At 54.8% G+C, this 15,972-nt stretch overlaps 1 protein-coding gene across 3 annotated transcripts in view; it reads right to left on the bottom strand.

Annotated features, from left to right (window-relative positions):
• The window catches only part of Adgrb1 (adhesion G protein-coupled receptor B1), a 72,432-nt gene that overhangs the window by 36,006 nt on the left and 20,454 nt on the right, over positions 1-15,972 (bottom strand). For 2 of the 3 annotated variants that reach the window (XM_029470029.1, XM_029470031.1), the window contains exons 3-17: positions 14,559-14,720; positions 13,719-13,829; positions 13,162-13,326; positions 12,580-12,744; positions 12,152-12,325; positions 11,435-11,599; positions 11,234-11,335; positions 9,785-9,891; positions 9,446-9,640; positions 8,804-8,872; positions 8,092-8,200; positions 5,381-5,524; positions 4,794-4,869; positions 4,506-4,608; positions 3,113-3,156 (exon numbers count right to left, since the gene is read on the bottom strand). In XM_029470029.1, the coding sequence (XP_029325889.1) occupies positions 3,113-3,156; positions 4,506-4,608; positions 4,794-4,869; positions 5,381-5,524; positions 8,092-8,200; positions 8,804-8,872; positions 9,446-9,640; positions 9,785-9,891; positions 11,234-11,335; positions 11,435-11,599; positions 12,152-12,325; positions 12,580-12,744; positions 13,162-13,326; positions 13,719-13,829; positions 14,559-14,720 (1,891 nt within the window). The remainder of the gene's footprint in view (positions 1-3,112; positions 3,157-4,505; positions 4,609-4,793; positions 4,870-5,380; positions 5,525-8,091; positions 8,201-8,803; positions 8,873-9,445; positions 9,641-9,784; positions 9,892-11,233; positions 11,336-11,434; positions 11,600-12,151; positions 12,326-12,579; positions 12,745-13,161; positions 13,327-13,718; positions 13,830-14,558; positions 14,721-15,972) is intronic. The other variant, XM_029470030.1, reaches the window with a different exon arrangement.

The raw sequence follows: 15,972 nt of genomic DNA, 5'->3' as shown, positions 1-15,972 counted from the left end.
TCTCTCTCCCCCTCCTCCTCCTTCCCCTCCTCCTTTTCCTCACTTCTTATCCCAGGCTCTCACAGTCATTGGCCATGATTCTCTAGGCTGGTAGAGACAGAGCACTTGAATCCCGTTGCCAACCTAGAGTTCAAGACCCAGATCCAGTGACACAGATGACAGACATTACATAAGGATAGGGTTACATCAGAGGCTCTGAACAAATGTTTAAGGCACCTCCAGCGTGTACACTACCAGAGTCCTTGCAGGTATGTGGATATTCCTAGAGGAAAGGGAGAAAGAGGGTCTACACTGTCGGTGAGAACCTCTGGTTTGCTCTCTACATGAATGTGTCACACTATCAGCTGTTACACGTGCCTGGAAGAGAAGGTGATCCTCAAAGCATGTGTCATATATGGAATGAGTATTAACAGACATAAATGGTTCCAACGGAGCCAAGGAGCAGGACTCACCCTAGGATCAAGATCAGGGTTCAGTGAGTGATGAGGGTCAGCATCCATGTGTGACCAGGGACAGAGCTCAGTGTATGGCCAGGATCAGGGCTCAGAGTATGACCAGGATTAAGGCTCAGAACATGGACAAGGTCAGAGCTTGGAGTGTGCCCAGAGTCAGGTCTCACTGAGCTCAGGATCAGGACTCAGTGTTTGATAAGAATTAGTATTCAGTGTGTGAGCTAGATCAAGGCTCAGTGTATGAGGAGGATCCAGGCTCAGTATGTACAGTTAGGAATAAATGTATGACTAAGGTCAGAGCTCAGTGTGTAACTAAGATCAGGGCTCAGTTTGTGATGAGAGTCAGCAATTAGTGTCTGAACGGGAGCTTGGTGTGTGACTAGTGTTAAAGCTGAATCTGTGACCATGATGAGCATTTGACCAGATCTAGAGTTCAATATCCCAGGTAGGGACAGCACTCAGGTATGACCAGTGTCTGGTCTCCAGTGTCTGTCTTCCAGTTGGGGATCTGGAATCTACCCTAGATTAGCATGGTTTGGTTATGGATCACAAGTCTATCAGGTAGCTGTCACAGATGGCTATCCTCTCCCTAGTGGCCAGGCCATTCCTTGGCCCCCTGGCCTATTCTCAGCCAAGCACAGGCAAGTACAGGCCACACTGGTGGAAGTGGGCCACTGCTCTGACCCATCTAGGCCAATAGGAAAACACTCACACTCACAAGTCATTGTAAAAGTAATGGCCACACGCTATGGACCTAAGAGCCACTCAGCCTAGAGTAGAAGGATGGCTATGACTTGAAGAAGTTACAAAAGCCAGACTGTCCACCATCGAGTCCTCCTGCAGCCTCAGCTCAAGCATTCTAGATGCCTGCTCTGAGAAGCCCCCTCAATCACCACTGGGCTTCCGGCTGGTTGTAGCCTCTGGAGTCCTTATAATCTGTAAATGGGGGTGGAGGAGTGATGCCAGGATGGGCTTGTGTCTCTGCCCAGATGCAAGTCACTCAACTGAATAGGTAACACTCTCCTGGGGCCTGACCTTCCGTGGTCCAGTTCTCTAGGGCTGAGACAGAACTGGAAGGCTGAGGTCACTGCCAACAGCTGTAAAAACAGGGCAGGCAGAGGCCACACTAACTTAAAACCTCTGAGAGCTCACTAGGGTCCTTTAGCTGTCCTGATCCCACCCAATGTCAGGCAGCTGCCAGCTCCAAGGACAGGAGATGTCCGATGGGCTATAGCCTGGTGAGGGACAGTGTCCTTGACTTGTCTGGGACCTCAGAAACATTGATGGGCTCACCCCACCAGGAGGCTGGTCTTTACATTACTAGGAAGAGGGAGGGGTCTGCAAGGTGCCAGGATGGACTAAGAGGGTGAGCAGGTTAGTCGCTCTTCAGACACACCCACCACATAGAGCTTGCCAGAACCTTGTGTAGAAATCAGCCTATCCCACAACATACACACACACAGAGGCCATTATGCCCCTGCTCAAAAACTTGCCATACAAGCTGCTGTCCTGACCTCCTGTTGGTGTAGGACAGGACTTGAAACTCATTTGGACCAACTCTTCTACTGTGCACTGTCCCTCTTCCCTGGGACACAAAAAATAATAATTGGGACCTCAGGACTATCATCAGTGGTCACAGTCACCACACAATAGCTAACTGTTAGCCACCGGCACCCCTCTATCCTGCCTCCTGCTCATGCTTCCTCAGCCTCCCTAAGCCCCCCACCCCTGCCCCACCCCACCAAGCCTTCCTGCTGATGCTGCAGTTGCACCTCTCTCGGAACCTTCTTCATCTCCCATGCCAGTCACTTGGGAGACCTTCCCAGATGCCTAGGACACACCCATAATTGGGCAACCCACAGTACTTAGGCTTAAGTACTTAGGCTTGCTGCACATACTACCAGCACCTGGGACCACTTGAGTTCCCATACCACCCACCCAGGGGAAGGGGACAAGGTCTCTGTTCCTTACTTCCAACGAGATCATCCTAAATACATGCCGAAGCCAAAGGGCACACACAGCCCCACCTCCAGACCTTCCCCAAGCCTTCAACCCAAGCAAGTTCCTGGCTTCCATCATCACTATTCCAGCCTGCCACATACTTTCTTCTTCAAGAGGTCCCTCCATACATCCCTTTCATTTCACCGGGGCCTCTTATTCCAGCCCGGAGGCCCCACTCATTGACAGAGTGCCCTGGAGCAGGCTGGTGGCCACTCTGTCTTTGAAAAGGCCTGAACACAGGGCCCAGGTCATATGCTGCTAGGGATACCTGGAGCCCTTCCCTCCCCTGATTGGCTGGAGTCGCGGAGTCCTCAAACCCTGAAGCTGTCTTAGTCCACACAACTACACTCCTGATTCTTAGTGCTTGATACCTGCACCCAACCCAACACCAGGGCAGAATAGCCTGAATGCCCGACCTCAGCACCTAGCTAGGACACATCTCTCCAGCCCTCCTCTCCAAGCCATGGACTTTCCTAGGAGAATAAGGAGGGCAAGCCAGTTGGTTCTGAAGCCAGACCTGGGCAGGCAGAAAGGGAGGACCATGTAGATGTACCAGAGGCCAGAGAATGATGGTAAACCTGCCCTTCACTACCCAAGCATGCCACAAGCTCTTCCCACCATCCTAGGGCCCCAGGGCTATGAAGCCCAAAAGAACTTACCCATCTGTCTCATCCCACAGGATACAGGTCTGGTTGGTAGTGCCCTAAGAGATAAGGAAGGGAGATCAGGGCCACTGCCACATTTAGGCCCAAACTGGGTCACTGAATCCACTCATGGGGGCCCTACACATGCTATTGGTGCCATTCCTCAAAAGATTGCATTGTGTAGGGGGGGAAACCCCTAAGTTCAGAGCAGAGAGGAGTGGGTTTAAGTCAGTTAGGCCTGGCTTGACTCACTCTGTCTCTGTCTCAATCTCTGTCTCTCTGTCTCTGTCTCTCTCTGTATCTCTGTCTCTGTCTCTCTCTCTCTCCAGTGCCCAACACAAGGCTTTAGTTCCTGTCTAGACCCCATATGGTGAAGTGGTGGATGTGTCTAAAGGAGTTGGGAAGGAGGGGAAGCGGCCCTGTCGCTGTCCTTGGTCCTGGAAGCAGGACCTGAAGAGCATTGCAGGGCCCCATCCCTGTGAGAGCTACTTGGCTCAGCCCTGGAGAAAAGGGAGCCACCACAGTGGGGTCGGTCTATGCTCACAGTAGCTATAGGCCTTGAAGACTCACGAAAATCACTTGTTCCTGTTTGATAAAGGAAGGGAGCCAAGGTGCAGAGAAGGTAAACAACTCCCCCAAGGTCACAAAGGAACAAAGGACAGGTTTGAGTTCTTCCTGAGACTTCCCCCACCCTGGGCCTGAGGGCTAGGTCCTGGCACTGCCATATCATGGCTGAGTAATGCAGTTGCCTTACCCCCTTGGGGTTCTTACTCAACCCAACCGGAAGCAGAGACAGTGGGACGCAGGAGCTTCAGCTCAAGTCTTTGAAAAGTCGTACAAGAGGACTGACAGCCACTAAGGCCTCCTCATGCCCATCAAGGTATCCCTGGAGCTGGGGACCTGCCAGGGTCACACAGCAGTAGTGGCCTGGCATCCGCTCTTGGCACTGTCATCCAAGAGGCCCTGTATGATGGAGCCTGCTGGTCAGTCCTGACTCTGGCAGAAGGTGGCTCTCACATGTTCCCAGCAACTTGGGCAGGGAAGGGAACAACTCCTAGGGTTTTGGAGACCTAGTTTGGGGTAGATAACCTGTCACACAGCTCCCAGGATCTTGGGTCATGGGCACAAGAAATAGTAAGCAGATTCCCCCTGGGGATCAGAGTCTAGAGTGGAGGCATAGAGCACAGGATCGGGGTTAGGGGGCAGGTCGGAAATGGGGTAACGTTCAGCATCCACATCAACCTGCTACGTTGCCCTGGGTGCTTGAAGACTGTTTTCCTCTCTTGGGATTCAGGAGAGAACCACTTTGCTTGTGACCCCCAAAAGCTACTGCCTGAGAGGAGTGTACGGGGATGCACTCAGAACTGATGAAGGTGCCCAGGTACCCACACACGTGGGCAGCACTCACGTTGTACATGTGGGCAAACTCGATCTCCAAGGGTGTGAGCAGCGATCGAGGCGGGGGCTTCACAGTCACGGAGATGACCTTAGAGTTGAGGACAGTTGTGTTCCTGGGGGACATCAAAGCAGCAAAGGATGTCAGAGGTATGGGGTGGCACTGAGCCAGCCTTGTAGTCCAGCCCCAGTTTCAGGAAGTGCTTTGCACACCGCGCCCCCCATACCACCATGCCCAGCCTATCAATCTCTTACTGGTCACCTGTAGGAGCTCAGGCTATCCCCTTTCCAAGTCACCCACCTCTGCAGGGCCAGGAAGCTGCCCAAGTTTCGGTAGAGCACAGTCCCAACCACGAACACAGATGAATCATCAGCTTCTGGAAGGGAGCACACGTTACCCCAACCCTGCTAATGCGCACTACCCGGCGGCACCTTGCCCCAGTGGCCTCCACTGTCTCATCTATACGGTCATGTCCAAGGTCCTGACAAGAGAAGGCATGTCCCACCACAGATGCAGTGGTGCAGCTGGAATCTGGGGCAACAACCTGGACTTATATGGGGGGAAGGAACTAGCTCATCTCCTCAAGTGACCTCACAAGAGATATGGGCAGGCAGGCTACATTTCTCCCCCTGGGAAGCTGCGTCCTTGTTGCTGAGTGATCCATCCAACCCCTTGCACTCTGCTTAGCCTTCTGGTTTACTATGTTCTCCCATGGAGGGAAAGGGAGAGCTTCTAGCAAGGAGACGGCCTCGGGAATAATAAGGAGTACCTGGGATACTCCCTGTCACTGGAGACAATGGAACCCTACAAGAAAGTATCCCGGGTTGATAAGTCTCAGGTCCTAGGACCCTGGTTCTTTGCCAGCCCATTCCATTCCCAAGCCTCACCTGCTAGCCCTGTGGAAAACACACTCTTGGACACGGTGACCCTGTCCTCTGGCACCTTGGCCCAGTCTCCTGTGGCACGCCAGCCCTTCATAGGAAAGCTGATGTCGGTGGCCCCACTAGCCGGAAGCTTGTGGATGCTGAGCACTGAGGTGGGATAGGGGCGACACAAATGGAGCATCACCTACCTGGAGTGGCAGCTGAGACCAAGGCAATAGGCTTTGGTGCAAGATGGTGGCATGAGTTTCCCGAGGCTGAGGGTGGGCAGGGCCCACATGGCCAGGTGTCTGTCAGTCATGAGCTCGAATCCTGTAGACCCTAACTCCCAGGCTCTGCAGTCCCCCACTCCCATATGAGCAAAATCCCCAGAGTCTAAAGAGGGACTGTAGGAGAGAGTAGGCCAGAATTCCTACAGGAAGTCTTATCCTGAGGATTCAGATCCGACCAGGTCCTGTCTGGTCTGGTGAGTACTGAGACTCAAGCTCAGTCACTAGGGTCAGGTAACTTCTGTGAGCACAGAAAGATCCACAGGCGCTAAGCACCCATCTTGCTTCCCACTATCCCTCCAACTCACTGGGGTCATGGGTCAACTCTGAGCCCCATTCTCCAGCCTCCTCTCCCTCTATCAAGAAAGGTGGGGGTCAGGGGAGTGTGTGTGAGGTGACTGAGGTGACTGAGCTTCAGGTATTGGGTCTCTCTGTGTGGGTGAGAGAGGGACAGCAGGGGTGAAGGGGAATTTAGAGTCGTCAGGTCGGGTGTTACTCTCCTGCAGTCTAACCTGAGAAGCCTCTGCCAGGGGAACTCGTCCTTGGAGCCCTCCCAGTTCACACAAGACCAGGCTCCAACCTAGCACCGACCTCAGCAGGACGGTCCCTTCTCTACCCCAGATGACACCTTAGATCTCTCTGCTTGCCACCCTGTCTTCACTGGTCCAGTGATTGAAGGTCAAGGAGGACAGGGCTGGGAGACAGAGGGAGGGCCCTTGTAAGAGAGGTGGCTTTCCCAGCTCCCCTCCATGCTCTGTCACCCACCCCCAGCGAACACTCTACCCTTTAACCACTGCCACAGCCTGGGGTTATGTGTAAAGTTATGGAAGAGCAGTAACTGCTGAGCTCTGGGCCACACTCCCAGGCACACTCCTTGTCCTTTCTACCTTTGCTCTGTGCCACCTACTCTGCGTGGCCAGGCTCAGCAGCCTCCCCACCTGGCCCTGTCCTCCTGGGACTCTGAGGCCTTGGGAGCCCGAGGATTCTCCCATAGTGTTCTATAAGGCATCTGCTTTACCAGAGGCCATGGGCACTGGCAAACCTTCCTGTGAATGCCAGCGCTGAGCTGGTCCCTGGTGCTGAGAACCTCCCAGGAAAATGAGCATACAACCTCATTTGGCACTTGCTCTGAGCCTGTGTGCAGGGCCATTACATATGCTGAGGACGTGTGGACAGCAGACCCCTCTGGGTGTGGACATGGAGTGGAGGCATGGCTTGTCAGTGGTGACAACAAAGTGGGTGTGATGTTCCCATACAGAGTAGCCAGGAAGCCCCCTGCAGAGTCAACTCTACATAAACCCCCGGGGGACAGGAAAAAGAGGGGCATGTCCCAGGGAGAGGGGAGAAAAGGGAAGAAAGATGCTAGAAGTGGCAGAGAGCAGTGGGGTGAGATCAGACTGTGGCAGTGACCCCCAGAAAGATGGCCCTGTTGGGTGGAAGGTAGGGGGACACAGAGGCAGAAGCACACGGCTCCTTGATTCTGAGGGGGAGCAGAATCAGGGACTCAAGCCTGGGATTTTAGGGACATGCCTGCGATGGCATGTCAGGGCTTCTCTGGACCTGGGATGGCAGGCTCAGATGGACACTGGGGGCTTTGGCCCAATTGGCTTTCAGGCCTTGAAAGGATGAGGTCAGGGGCATATAGCTTGGAAAGTCATGACACTAAAGGCCCATGGAGCCTGGAGTCTTGGCTGGAGGGTCAGGTAGGCAAGAGGCCTATTGTGGAAAAGGGACACAGTTGGCCTGCAGTGCAAAGGGCCAGTCTGACCTGGTGGAGGAAAAGGTGAGAAGGAGGGCAGAGACAGGTATCTGTCTGGGCTGGAGTGGGGTCCAAGGCCAGAAAACATCAGTCTCATGCTGTAAGAGTTGGGGGCAGAGTCAGTGCTCTTGTGAATGAGCTGGAGATAGCCAGTGGAAGAGTAAAGCCAACTGCTGAAGGAGACACAGCCTGGGGGGTGGGGGGCTGGAGTCCCATCCTTAGGGGGATGCAGAGGTGGAGCCTAGATCAGGAAACATCTCAAGCACTAATATATATTTGTGAGGACAGCTACCAGCTACCCTCAGATCCACTGCCCAGTCTACATCTCCACTCATGATACAGGAAGGAGGAAACAGCAAGCCAGCAAACCTGCCCCACTGCACCTAGGCTTTGTAGAGCTGGAGGGCAGAAAAACAGCAGAGGTGGCTCTGGGGTGACAGGAGGAAGGAAACTTCAACCCCATGGGTGACTGGATCCCTGAATGTGTCCCTGGCATGAGATCTCCAGGTCCCTGCCTGAGTCTGAGGTTCCAAAAGGCTCCTGATATCACCCCTCTAAACTCGACCTAAGCCCCAGGCTACTATGCGGCTGTAGAAGAGTGTGGTGATTTCCTATCTTATAGATGAGAGGGAAAAAATAAGGCAGAGACTCTACCAAGAGTCACAGGACTGGGTCATGGAGGGACTTACCCAGATTGTCTGTCACCTGGTAGGCATCCCTCAAATCCTTCATGCGGAAGCCGATGACATCCACAAAGTCCTCCACCAGCCGAAAGAGCTCCTTGGCATTGGGGCCCATCTGAGATGGAGAGAGGCAGGGAAGCCCAAGCCGGGGAAGATGCTGTGCCGCCCTTCTTCCTTCTCCCCTCCTCTGCTACCTCCTTTTCTGGGCCCCGTGGGTCATTCCCTCGCATAGCAGGGTAGCAGGCTCCTAGCTTCTAAGTGTCCACTTGCATTTTATGGACAAGATCAGAGAAGCTGCTGAGCACACCACAGGGGATCCTAATCGGGAGCAAGGGAAAGTGTTCCAAATACTCCCAGTGAGGGTTCCTGCCCTGGGGTTTGTATGAAAGCAGGTTTGTGGTCAGCTGGAATACAAAGAGCAGATGGGGAAGACTCACCATCACCCCACCCAACCCGGGACACACCCAGTGATCTTAACACAGTTCCAGTTCTTCTCATTTACCCCCAGGGAAAAGCCACTGTACCTTTTCAGGGGTAGAGAAACAAGACCCGCAAGGTTAAGGGGCATTTTTCAAGGTCATGCAGCCAACAGGAAACAGGGTTGAGAAGACCCAGCAAGGCCCCACCATGGCTGGCCTGGGGTGTAGAGGGCCTAGAGCTGCCTGCTCCTATCCTGATCCTGTGGCTAGCACTGAGGGCGCCAGACCTCCACACATACCAGCTGTGCCTCCTCCCACTTGTCCCGGTTCTCTTCTGCCAGCAGGTTGCTGATGATCTGGACAAAGTTCTGGAATTAGAACCAGAGAAATGGAACAAGATATCAGTGCATGAGGAAGATCACAGTTGAGCCCATGGCTAGGCTAAAGGCTCAGTTTATACTAGGACCACGGCTCAACCAATGACCAAGATCAGGACTCAGTTAGTGACCAGGATTAGAGCACAGAGTGTAGACAGAAACAGATCAAAGCTCAGTATGCGATTAGAGTGAGCGTGTATATATGACCAAGGCCAGGGCTCAGTGTGTGAGCAGATTCCAGCATGATTGATTTAATCTACGGCCAGTATGACATGGGTCAAGGGGTGACCTTTGTCCAAGGACAGGACACAGACTTTCATTAAGGTCAGAGTTTGTGACCAGAATCAGGACTCAGTACATGACCTGGAACAGAAACCATCCTATGACCAGGCCGGGATCCAGTGTGTGACCATGTTTAAGGCTCATTATTATGGTGTGTGGTCACCGCCCAGTCCACACTCAACATTGGGGACTTAATCTCTGGCTGAGGTCTAGGTTGCTTCCTTTGACAGTTCCCCAAGTGGCCCCTGCTGGAGCTGTCCCTTCCCCCGCACCCCGAGCCACCTGCACATCCCCTGGAGTGGGGCTGTAGTAAGCCCTGCGGAAGATCTCTGTCATGTTCCTCAGGACATCAATGGTGGAGAGCAGGTCGCCGCTGTAGCTGGTGCCATCCTGTGAGATCTCCAGCAGTGTCTGGATGACCTCTGAGACCCCCTCCCCTGGCAGCCCCCGCTGAGCCTTTGCCAGGTGCTCTCGGGTCTGGGGAAGTAGAAAAGAGCTTCATGCTGTCACAGCCAGGTCAGGGCCAGGGACCTCCAATGCATGGAGGTTCCTACAGCCCCCAATCCAAAGCGTGTCCAAAGAGTGGGGATGGTTTCCTGGAGCCCCTGGGGTCAACCTCACCATCATCTGGATGTTCCGGTAGTCAATGGAGACACAGCGGATGTAGGTGGGCGGCTCCCAGAAGGCGATGCCCTCCTCGTCCAGCTCACAGCGGCGCAGGATGAGGCCTGGAGAAACCTCCTTTCCTCACATGACTGCTCACCAAGAAGCTCTGGGGATCCTACCCACAACCCTCAGGCAGAAGTGCTCTGTTTGGGACCCCAGGGACCTAGAAACAGGCCATGCTGACTTTGTTCCTGTGTGCCACAAACTTCAGCCCTACTCCAGATCCTGGGGGGCCTAACAAGTACCTTATCTTCAGGAACCTTGCTGTGTGAGGGTGGGATCCTCAGCCAACCAGGGGCTTCTAGGGTCAGCCAGAGCCACTCTTGGAGTCCCTTACAGTCTAGAGACCTAGGGACAGCTGTCCTCTAGACCCTGGCCATATCCTGGCACATTCACAGAACTTCAGGTGGCTTCCTGGCCCCTGGACACAGCCTTTAGGGGCCACTTGGTACCAAAAACTCAACACCCCAAAACACAAAGATCCACTCTTGGAGAAAAGAACCCCCAGAAGACTTCTGAGCAGAAGAGTAAATAAATACACGAAGACAACCACACGGGGTGTTTCAAGCCCTGTTACCAGACAGGAACCATAGGGTGGCCTGATGCAGAAGTGAGGAGAATATGGTGTAACTGTGAATGTAGAAAGAGGCCAGGGAAGAGCGCTGTGAGGGATGGGTGTTGCCTTTCTTCTGTTTCTATATGCCAGCAAGAAGGTGTAGCCAAGGATGGGGGCAGCAAGCATGGTTCTCAATACTCAGCACCCACCACCTCCCCTGCCCCTCTGGGCCGATTTACCCACTGCCCACAGCAGCCCAATGCAAAGGTTCACCCCCAAGTCCTCATGTTATAGAAGAGAAAACTGAAGCTCAGAGAAACCAAGTCACTTCCCCAAAGTAATATAGTGAAAGATAGCAGAGTCGGGGTTTGACCTGGACTCCCAACCTCCCTCCCAGAGGCCTCCCAGGTACAGAAACTACCCACATTCTATCAAAGTGACATTCAAGACCAGTGCATGAGGCTGGGCAGGCTCCTTTCCTATGGCATCCATTCTGTTTTTCTTATTCTCTGAAAGTACTGTCAGCCCCAGGGCTTACATAGGATTATAACTACTGGTGTTCAAAGGCAACGTCTCTCCTGCTGACTGCAAACCCAGGGTATGTTGATTGCTCTCTGCCTGCTTCCCCGTTATACAGGGGCAATGGTAGAAGGATCATAGAGCTGTCTATACTCAAAGAGACCTCTTGAGCAGAAGGCTTGGTATGTACCCTGCTATGCATGAACTCAGGACACAATGGTTGGCATGATGTCCTGGATGCTAGGAGCAACACGAGCTTTGGGTCTCAGACAAGGCCTATGGGGACAGCTATCCAAAGATGAAAGGAACTCTCAGACCACTACTCTTACCTGTGGCGTTGCGGGGACATCGGACTGCAGCCACCTCTCCAGCTGGGGTCTCCTTCCAGACCACGGCCCCAAAGTTGTCCTCGTCACAAATCTCATGGGGCTCTGCAAGGGGCCAGACAGTGAGGTGGACAGGGGTAAGGGGCTGTGATACTCAGTTCTTCCTGATCCTTCTGTGCCAGAATGCAGTGGGAAAGGTCTCACCAGGACATCGTTGAGCTCCACACTGTCGGTACTCGTCCTGGGGCCCCTGGCAGGCTGCTCCCCCAAAGAAAGGCCCAGAGCAGACACGCTCCCGTCGCTGGCTTCCACCTCCACACGTGACGCTGCAGCTGCCCCATGAGGCCCAGGCCTGCCATTTGCCATCCACTGCAAGGGTGGCCAAACACAGGGAACAGATGGCAGGAAGGGGAGGTAGGGCCCAGGATCAGTAGGGAAGTGGGGTCAGGGAGACATGGAGAAACAGAGACATAGGGATGGGACAGAGACAAAAGGCACAGGAGTGTTGGGCAAAGAGCCATGAGGAGACAGAGAATTGAGATCAGCGGGGGAGAGGTCTGAAATCAGCTTGACTCTGAAAAGAAGCCGGATCTCATGTACAGCTGAACCCTGTGACCTTTACTCCATGACTCCATCCTGAACCTGCTTAACACTTCACCCCACCCCACCACTCTAAACTGCAACCCTGTTGCAACCCTGCATTTTCATCCTGTATTTCGACCCCCAAACCCTACCCTGCACCCCGACCTGTCCACGCTACCCTTAACCCCACCCAACTCTACCTTTACCGCCCTGTACTTTCATCCTGACACCGTCACCTGAACTCCAACTCCATTTCCATCCTACACCAACCCCCAACGGCTACACCTCCCCAGTGGGCCCCACCCTTTGTCCCCCAGAGCCCTGAGAGGGCATCCTGACCTGGGCATTGCTGCAGGAAGCAGTCTCGAGTCTCCACCCAGTGGCCCTGGCACTCAGCGCCTCCATAGGAAGGACCATTGCACTCTCGGGTCCGCTGCTGGCGGCCTTGGGAGCAACTGGCAGAGCAGGTGCTCCAGCTGGACCATTCGTTCCAGTTTCCATCCACTGCCCGGCCCGGGGGAGGAAGGAAACACGAAACTGGTGTGAATACCCAGAACCCCAAAGCCTGGCCTGGGACACATAAGAACACCCCAGGGGCACCATGCAACAACCCACCTGGGACTACTCAGACTAGTGTGGTCTGAGGTTAACCTCTGAGCACCCTGAGATGAACCTGAGGTGGATCAAGCTGGGTCCCGCAAGCGGCAAGTGGCCTGCTGGGTCCATCTCCCACCCCACCCCCCTGCCACTCCCTCCCTCTCACCTACCAGGGCACAGAGCAATGTTGCAGAACTTGGTTTGCTTCTCAGGACCCTCACAGGGGTTGCCTCCAAACTGAGGGGGCCTGCAGGTGCGAGTGCGGTCACGGAAGCCACGGCCACAGGTGCTGGAGCAGAGGCTCCAGGGTGACCACTCATCCCAGGCTCCATGCACTATGGAGAGACAGGAAGCCACAATTGGTCCCCTTGCCCAGAAGCCCCACCCCACCACCCTTAGCCCCACCCTGGGTTCTGCCCCACCCACCTGGGCTCTGCCACACCCACGCTGGGCTCTGCCACACCCACCTGGGCTCTGCCCCATCCATCTGGAGCTCTGCCCCACCTACCTGGGCTCTACCCCACCCTCTGAGCTCTGATCCACCCATCCCGGGCTCTGGCCCACCCACCTTAGCTCTGCCACACCCACCCTGGGCTCTGCCACACCCACCTGGACTCTGCCACACCCACCTGGAGCTCTGCCACACCCACCCTGAGCTCTGCCCCACCCACCTGGAGCTCTGCCCCACCCACCTGGAGCTCTGTCCCACCCACCCTGACCTACCCATCCCAGGCTCTGTCTGCCCCACCCACCTGGACACACGGCTGAGTTGTTGCAGAGCCGCTGCTCCCTCAGAGGTCCACTGCACTGAGTACTGTACGAGGATGACACGCAGAAGCGGGTGCGGGTCTGCCATCCCTCACCGCAGGTGCTGGAGCATACGCTCCAGGGGGACCACTCCTCAGCTGCTGGGTCACCTGTGGGTCCAGTCCTGCAGCATCATGGACCTGCCGTTCCCCTTCCCGTAGGGCAGTGCCAGGTTTGGAGAACCATTGGGGAGGCAGGACCTTGTTTGGGGGCACTGGCTGGGGTTCTGTAGGTCTCAAAATGACCTACTTTCCCACTAGCTGGGCTCCACAAGGTCTGGGTTTGGCTGGGACAGGGTTCTAACTTTCCTATCAGCTCCCCTAAGCCAGTCTGCCTGGAGCAGGAGTCTGGCACAAACTAGATGAGATGCATTGTAGCCGTAAGTTACTAGAATTACTACTGGCAACTGGCGGCCATTACTGACCTGGTCCCGGAAGCCAACACTCTCCCCTCCCTGCCTTGGGGTGTGTGTAGGCCAGTCCTACCCACCCTGCCAGCTCACCAGTCTGGGGAGATGGGAACCCAAACTGCTGCAGCTCATCCCCAAACTCCTCACGTCGCCGGGCATCCGTGGACCTCAGGGACTGGCTCCGAGAGCTGCTGCGCCCAGTGGCTGTGGGATGGGCTCAGGTCAGCATCCCAGGGGGATTCCCTCTGTCCTTGGCCACAGCTGGCCACCTACTGTCACCAGAGCAGTTTAACCCCAAGGGACAGCCCCATGCAGAGCACGTTCCCTGGCACCAGCTCTCTTCTGGCCACTATGGGCCCACTCTCTAAGGCTTCTGCCTCTTCTCCTTTCAGCCTCCCGGGGTTATAGGACAACTCCACAGAGTGTCTGCTGCCTCCTCCTACCCAATATCCCATGCTTCCCTCCCTGTGAGATACACAGGGTCCTCCCCAGCCTCCTGAGAAGAGTTGTCTCCTCAGGAAAGAGCATCCAAAAAAGCAAAACAAAACCAGAAGAATGACAGTCTCATTAGAACTTGATTTAACTTTATGGAAGCAGCTAAAAAATGCATGAGGTCATTAGAAAGCCTTATTAGAGAAATACATCCCGGAGGCCTCTCCTGTTGGAGCTCACTGGCTTGACTGCAGCTTGCTTGTGCCCACTGCTTGAAGAATCGGAACCCACATCAAGCTCCTAGATCCTACCTAGTCTGGGTTAGGCAGGGCCTTCAAGGCTCCGCCTTTAAGGCACCCCTGTCCCCAACCAAGTTTTTCTCATCAAAATCCCTCCTACTTTCTTCCCCTTGACGTCCTACCCTGCCCCTTTCTGTCCCTGACTCCTCCCCGACTTGGCCCCACCCACCACTTCAGCCCCACCCTTGCCTTGCCCACTTACGACCGCAGGCCTTGCGATTGCACAGGCGACCTTCTTCCAGAACGCCCTCGCAGCCTCCGCCCTCCACACCAAGGGTGGGCAAGCAAGTGCGGGTTCGAGTTTGCAGGCCTCCCCCGCAGTCCCGCGTACATTCGCCCCACAAGGACCACAGTTTCCAGCCACCTGGGGGAACAAGAGAAGCTCAGGGCTCTGCTGTCTTTGGGGTAGGCAGAGGCCCGAATGGGTAGCTACGGGTTTTGAAAGGGTAAGGAGAAACGAGGTCTGGTAGGGGTAGACGGCAAGGTAGGGCAAGGTCATGGGAAACTTTGCCCCCAGGTCCCGACTCCCTTTAGAGAGTTGCTGTCTGCCCTGAGCCAGGAGGTCCTAGGTAGGTCTGGGATAAGTATCCACCGTGGTCCCAGGCTGACTTTTTGAGTAAATAGTCACTTCGTGCTCACCCTATGCTGCCTCTTAGTGTGAGGACTGGTGACCGATGTGTGCCACCATTCAGAAACACCTGGATCCAGCCTTTCTTTCCATGGGCGGTCAAAACCCTGAGATTGTTGCCTTCAAACCCCTGAGATTGTTTCTTGGCATTCCTATTCAGTTGAGGTCACTGCCAAGGTCTCCACATCTTCACTCCAGAGCCAGGGTAGGGAACAGCCACTCCCATTACTGGTAGCCTGAAACCTCCCTTAGACTACAGATCTGCCCACCTACTGGGCAAAGCAGGTCTAGGCCACTCTGAGCTACCAACCTGGCTGGCACGATGGTAGAAAGAGGCCCTGTCTGAGCTGAGAACTTAGAGATGGTGGGTTCCAGAATGTGCGTGGACCTGCCTGATGGCCCCATGGATCATGGACATCTCCCCGGGCCTTATCATCTGCCCAAAGAGAGCCCAAAAGAGAGGGTTTGGAAAAGACCACAGCTAGAGCTGGCCCAGCGTCCCTTGCTTGTGCTCAGATGGACCAGCAGGGGGCGCTGGGATTCCAGTGAGTGACTGGCCCTCTAGTGAGGAGCGCTCATTCTTCTGAGGTGGGTAAGACTCGGAGGGCCACCTTCCAGGTTCCTATGCCTCTTGCAGAGCCCCCAAACCTCCAACTCTGCCAAGGTGCCAAGCTAGGGAGTCAGGGTTGCAAGATCTGAGTAGTAGCTACATCATCAACACCATCTTCACCTTCACCAGAAGGTCCCACGGGTGGGGTCAAGGGCACAACTAGGGTACAAGAAAAGATACACCATGATACCCCCACCAAGACAAAGTTGAGAGCAGCAGGCAGAAAGTCTCCAGCACAGCCTCACATGCATAATAGGAAAGACAGGACAGCAGCTGTTCACAGGACAGGCCCAGGTGGCCGCTATGAGGCCGCTGGTCACATGCTTTAGTTCAGGACAAGCAGGAACAGCTCAACCAGGTCAGACTCTGGGTCTTGAA

This window comes from Mus caroli, chromosome 15 (genome assembly GCF_900094665.2).
Source record: "Mus caroli chromosome 15, CAROLI_EIJ_v1.1, whole genome shotgun sequence".
Taxonomy (NCBI): Eukaryota; Metazoa; Chordata; class Mammalia; order Rodentia; family Muridae; genus Mus; species Mus caroli.
The sequence above is the reverse complement of the archived record's forward strand: the minus strand, read 5'-3'. Positions and strand labels throughout refer to the sequence as shown.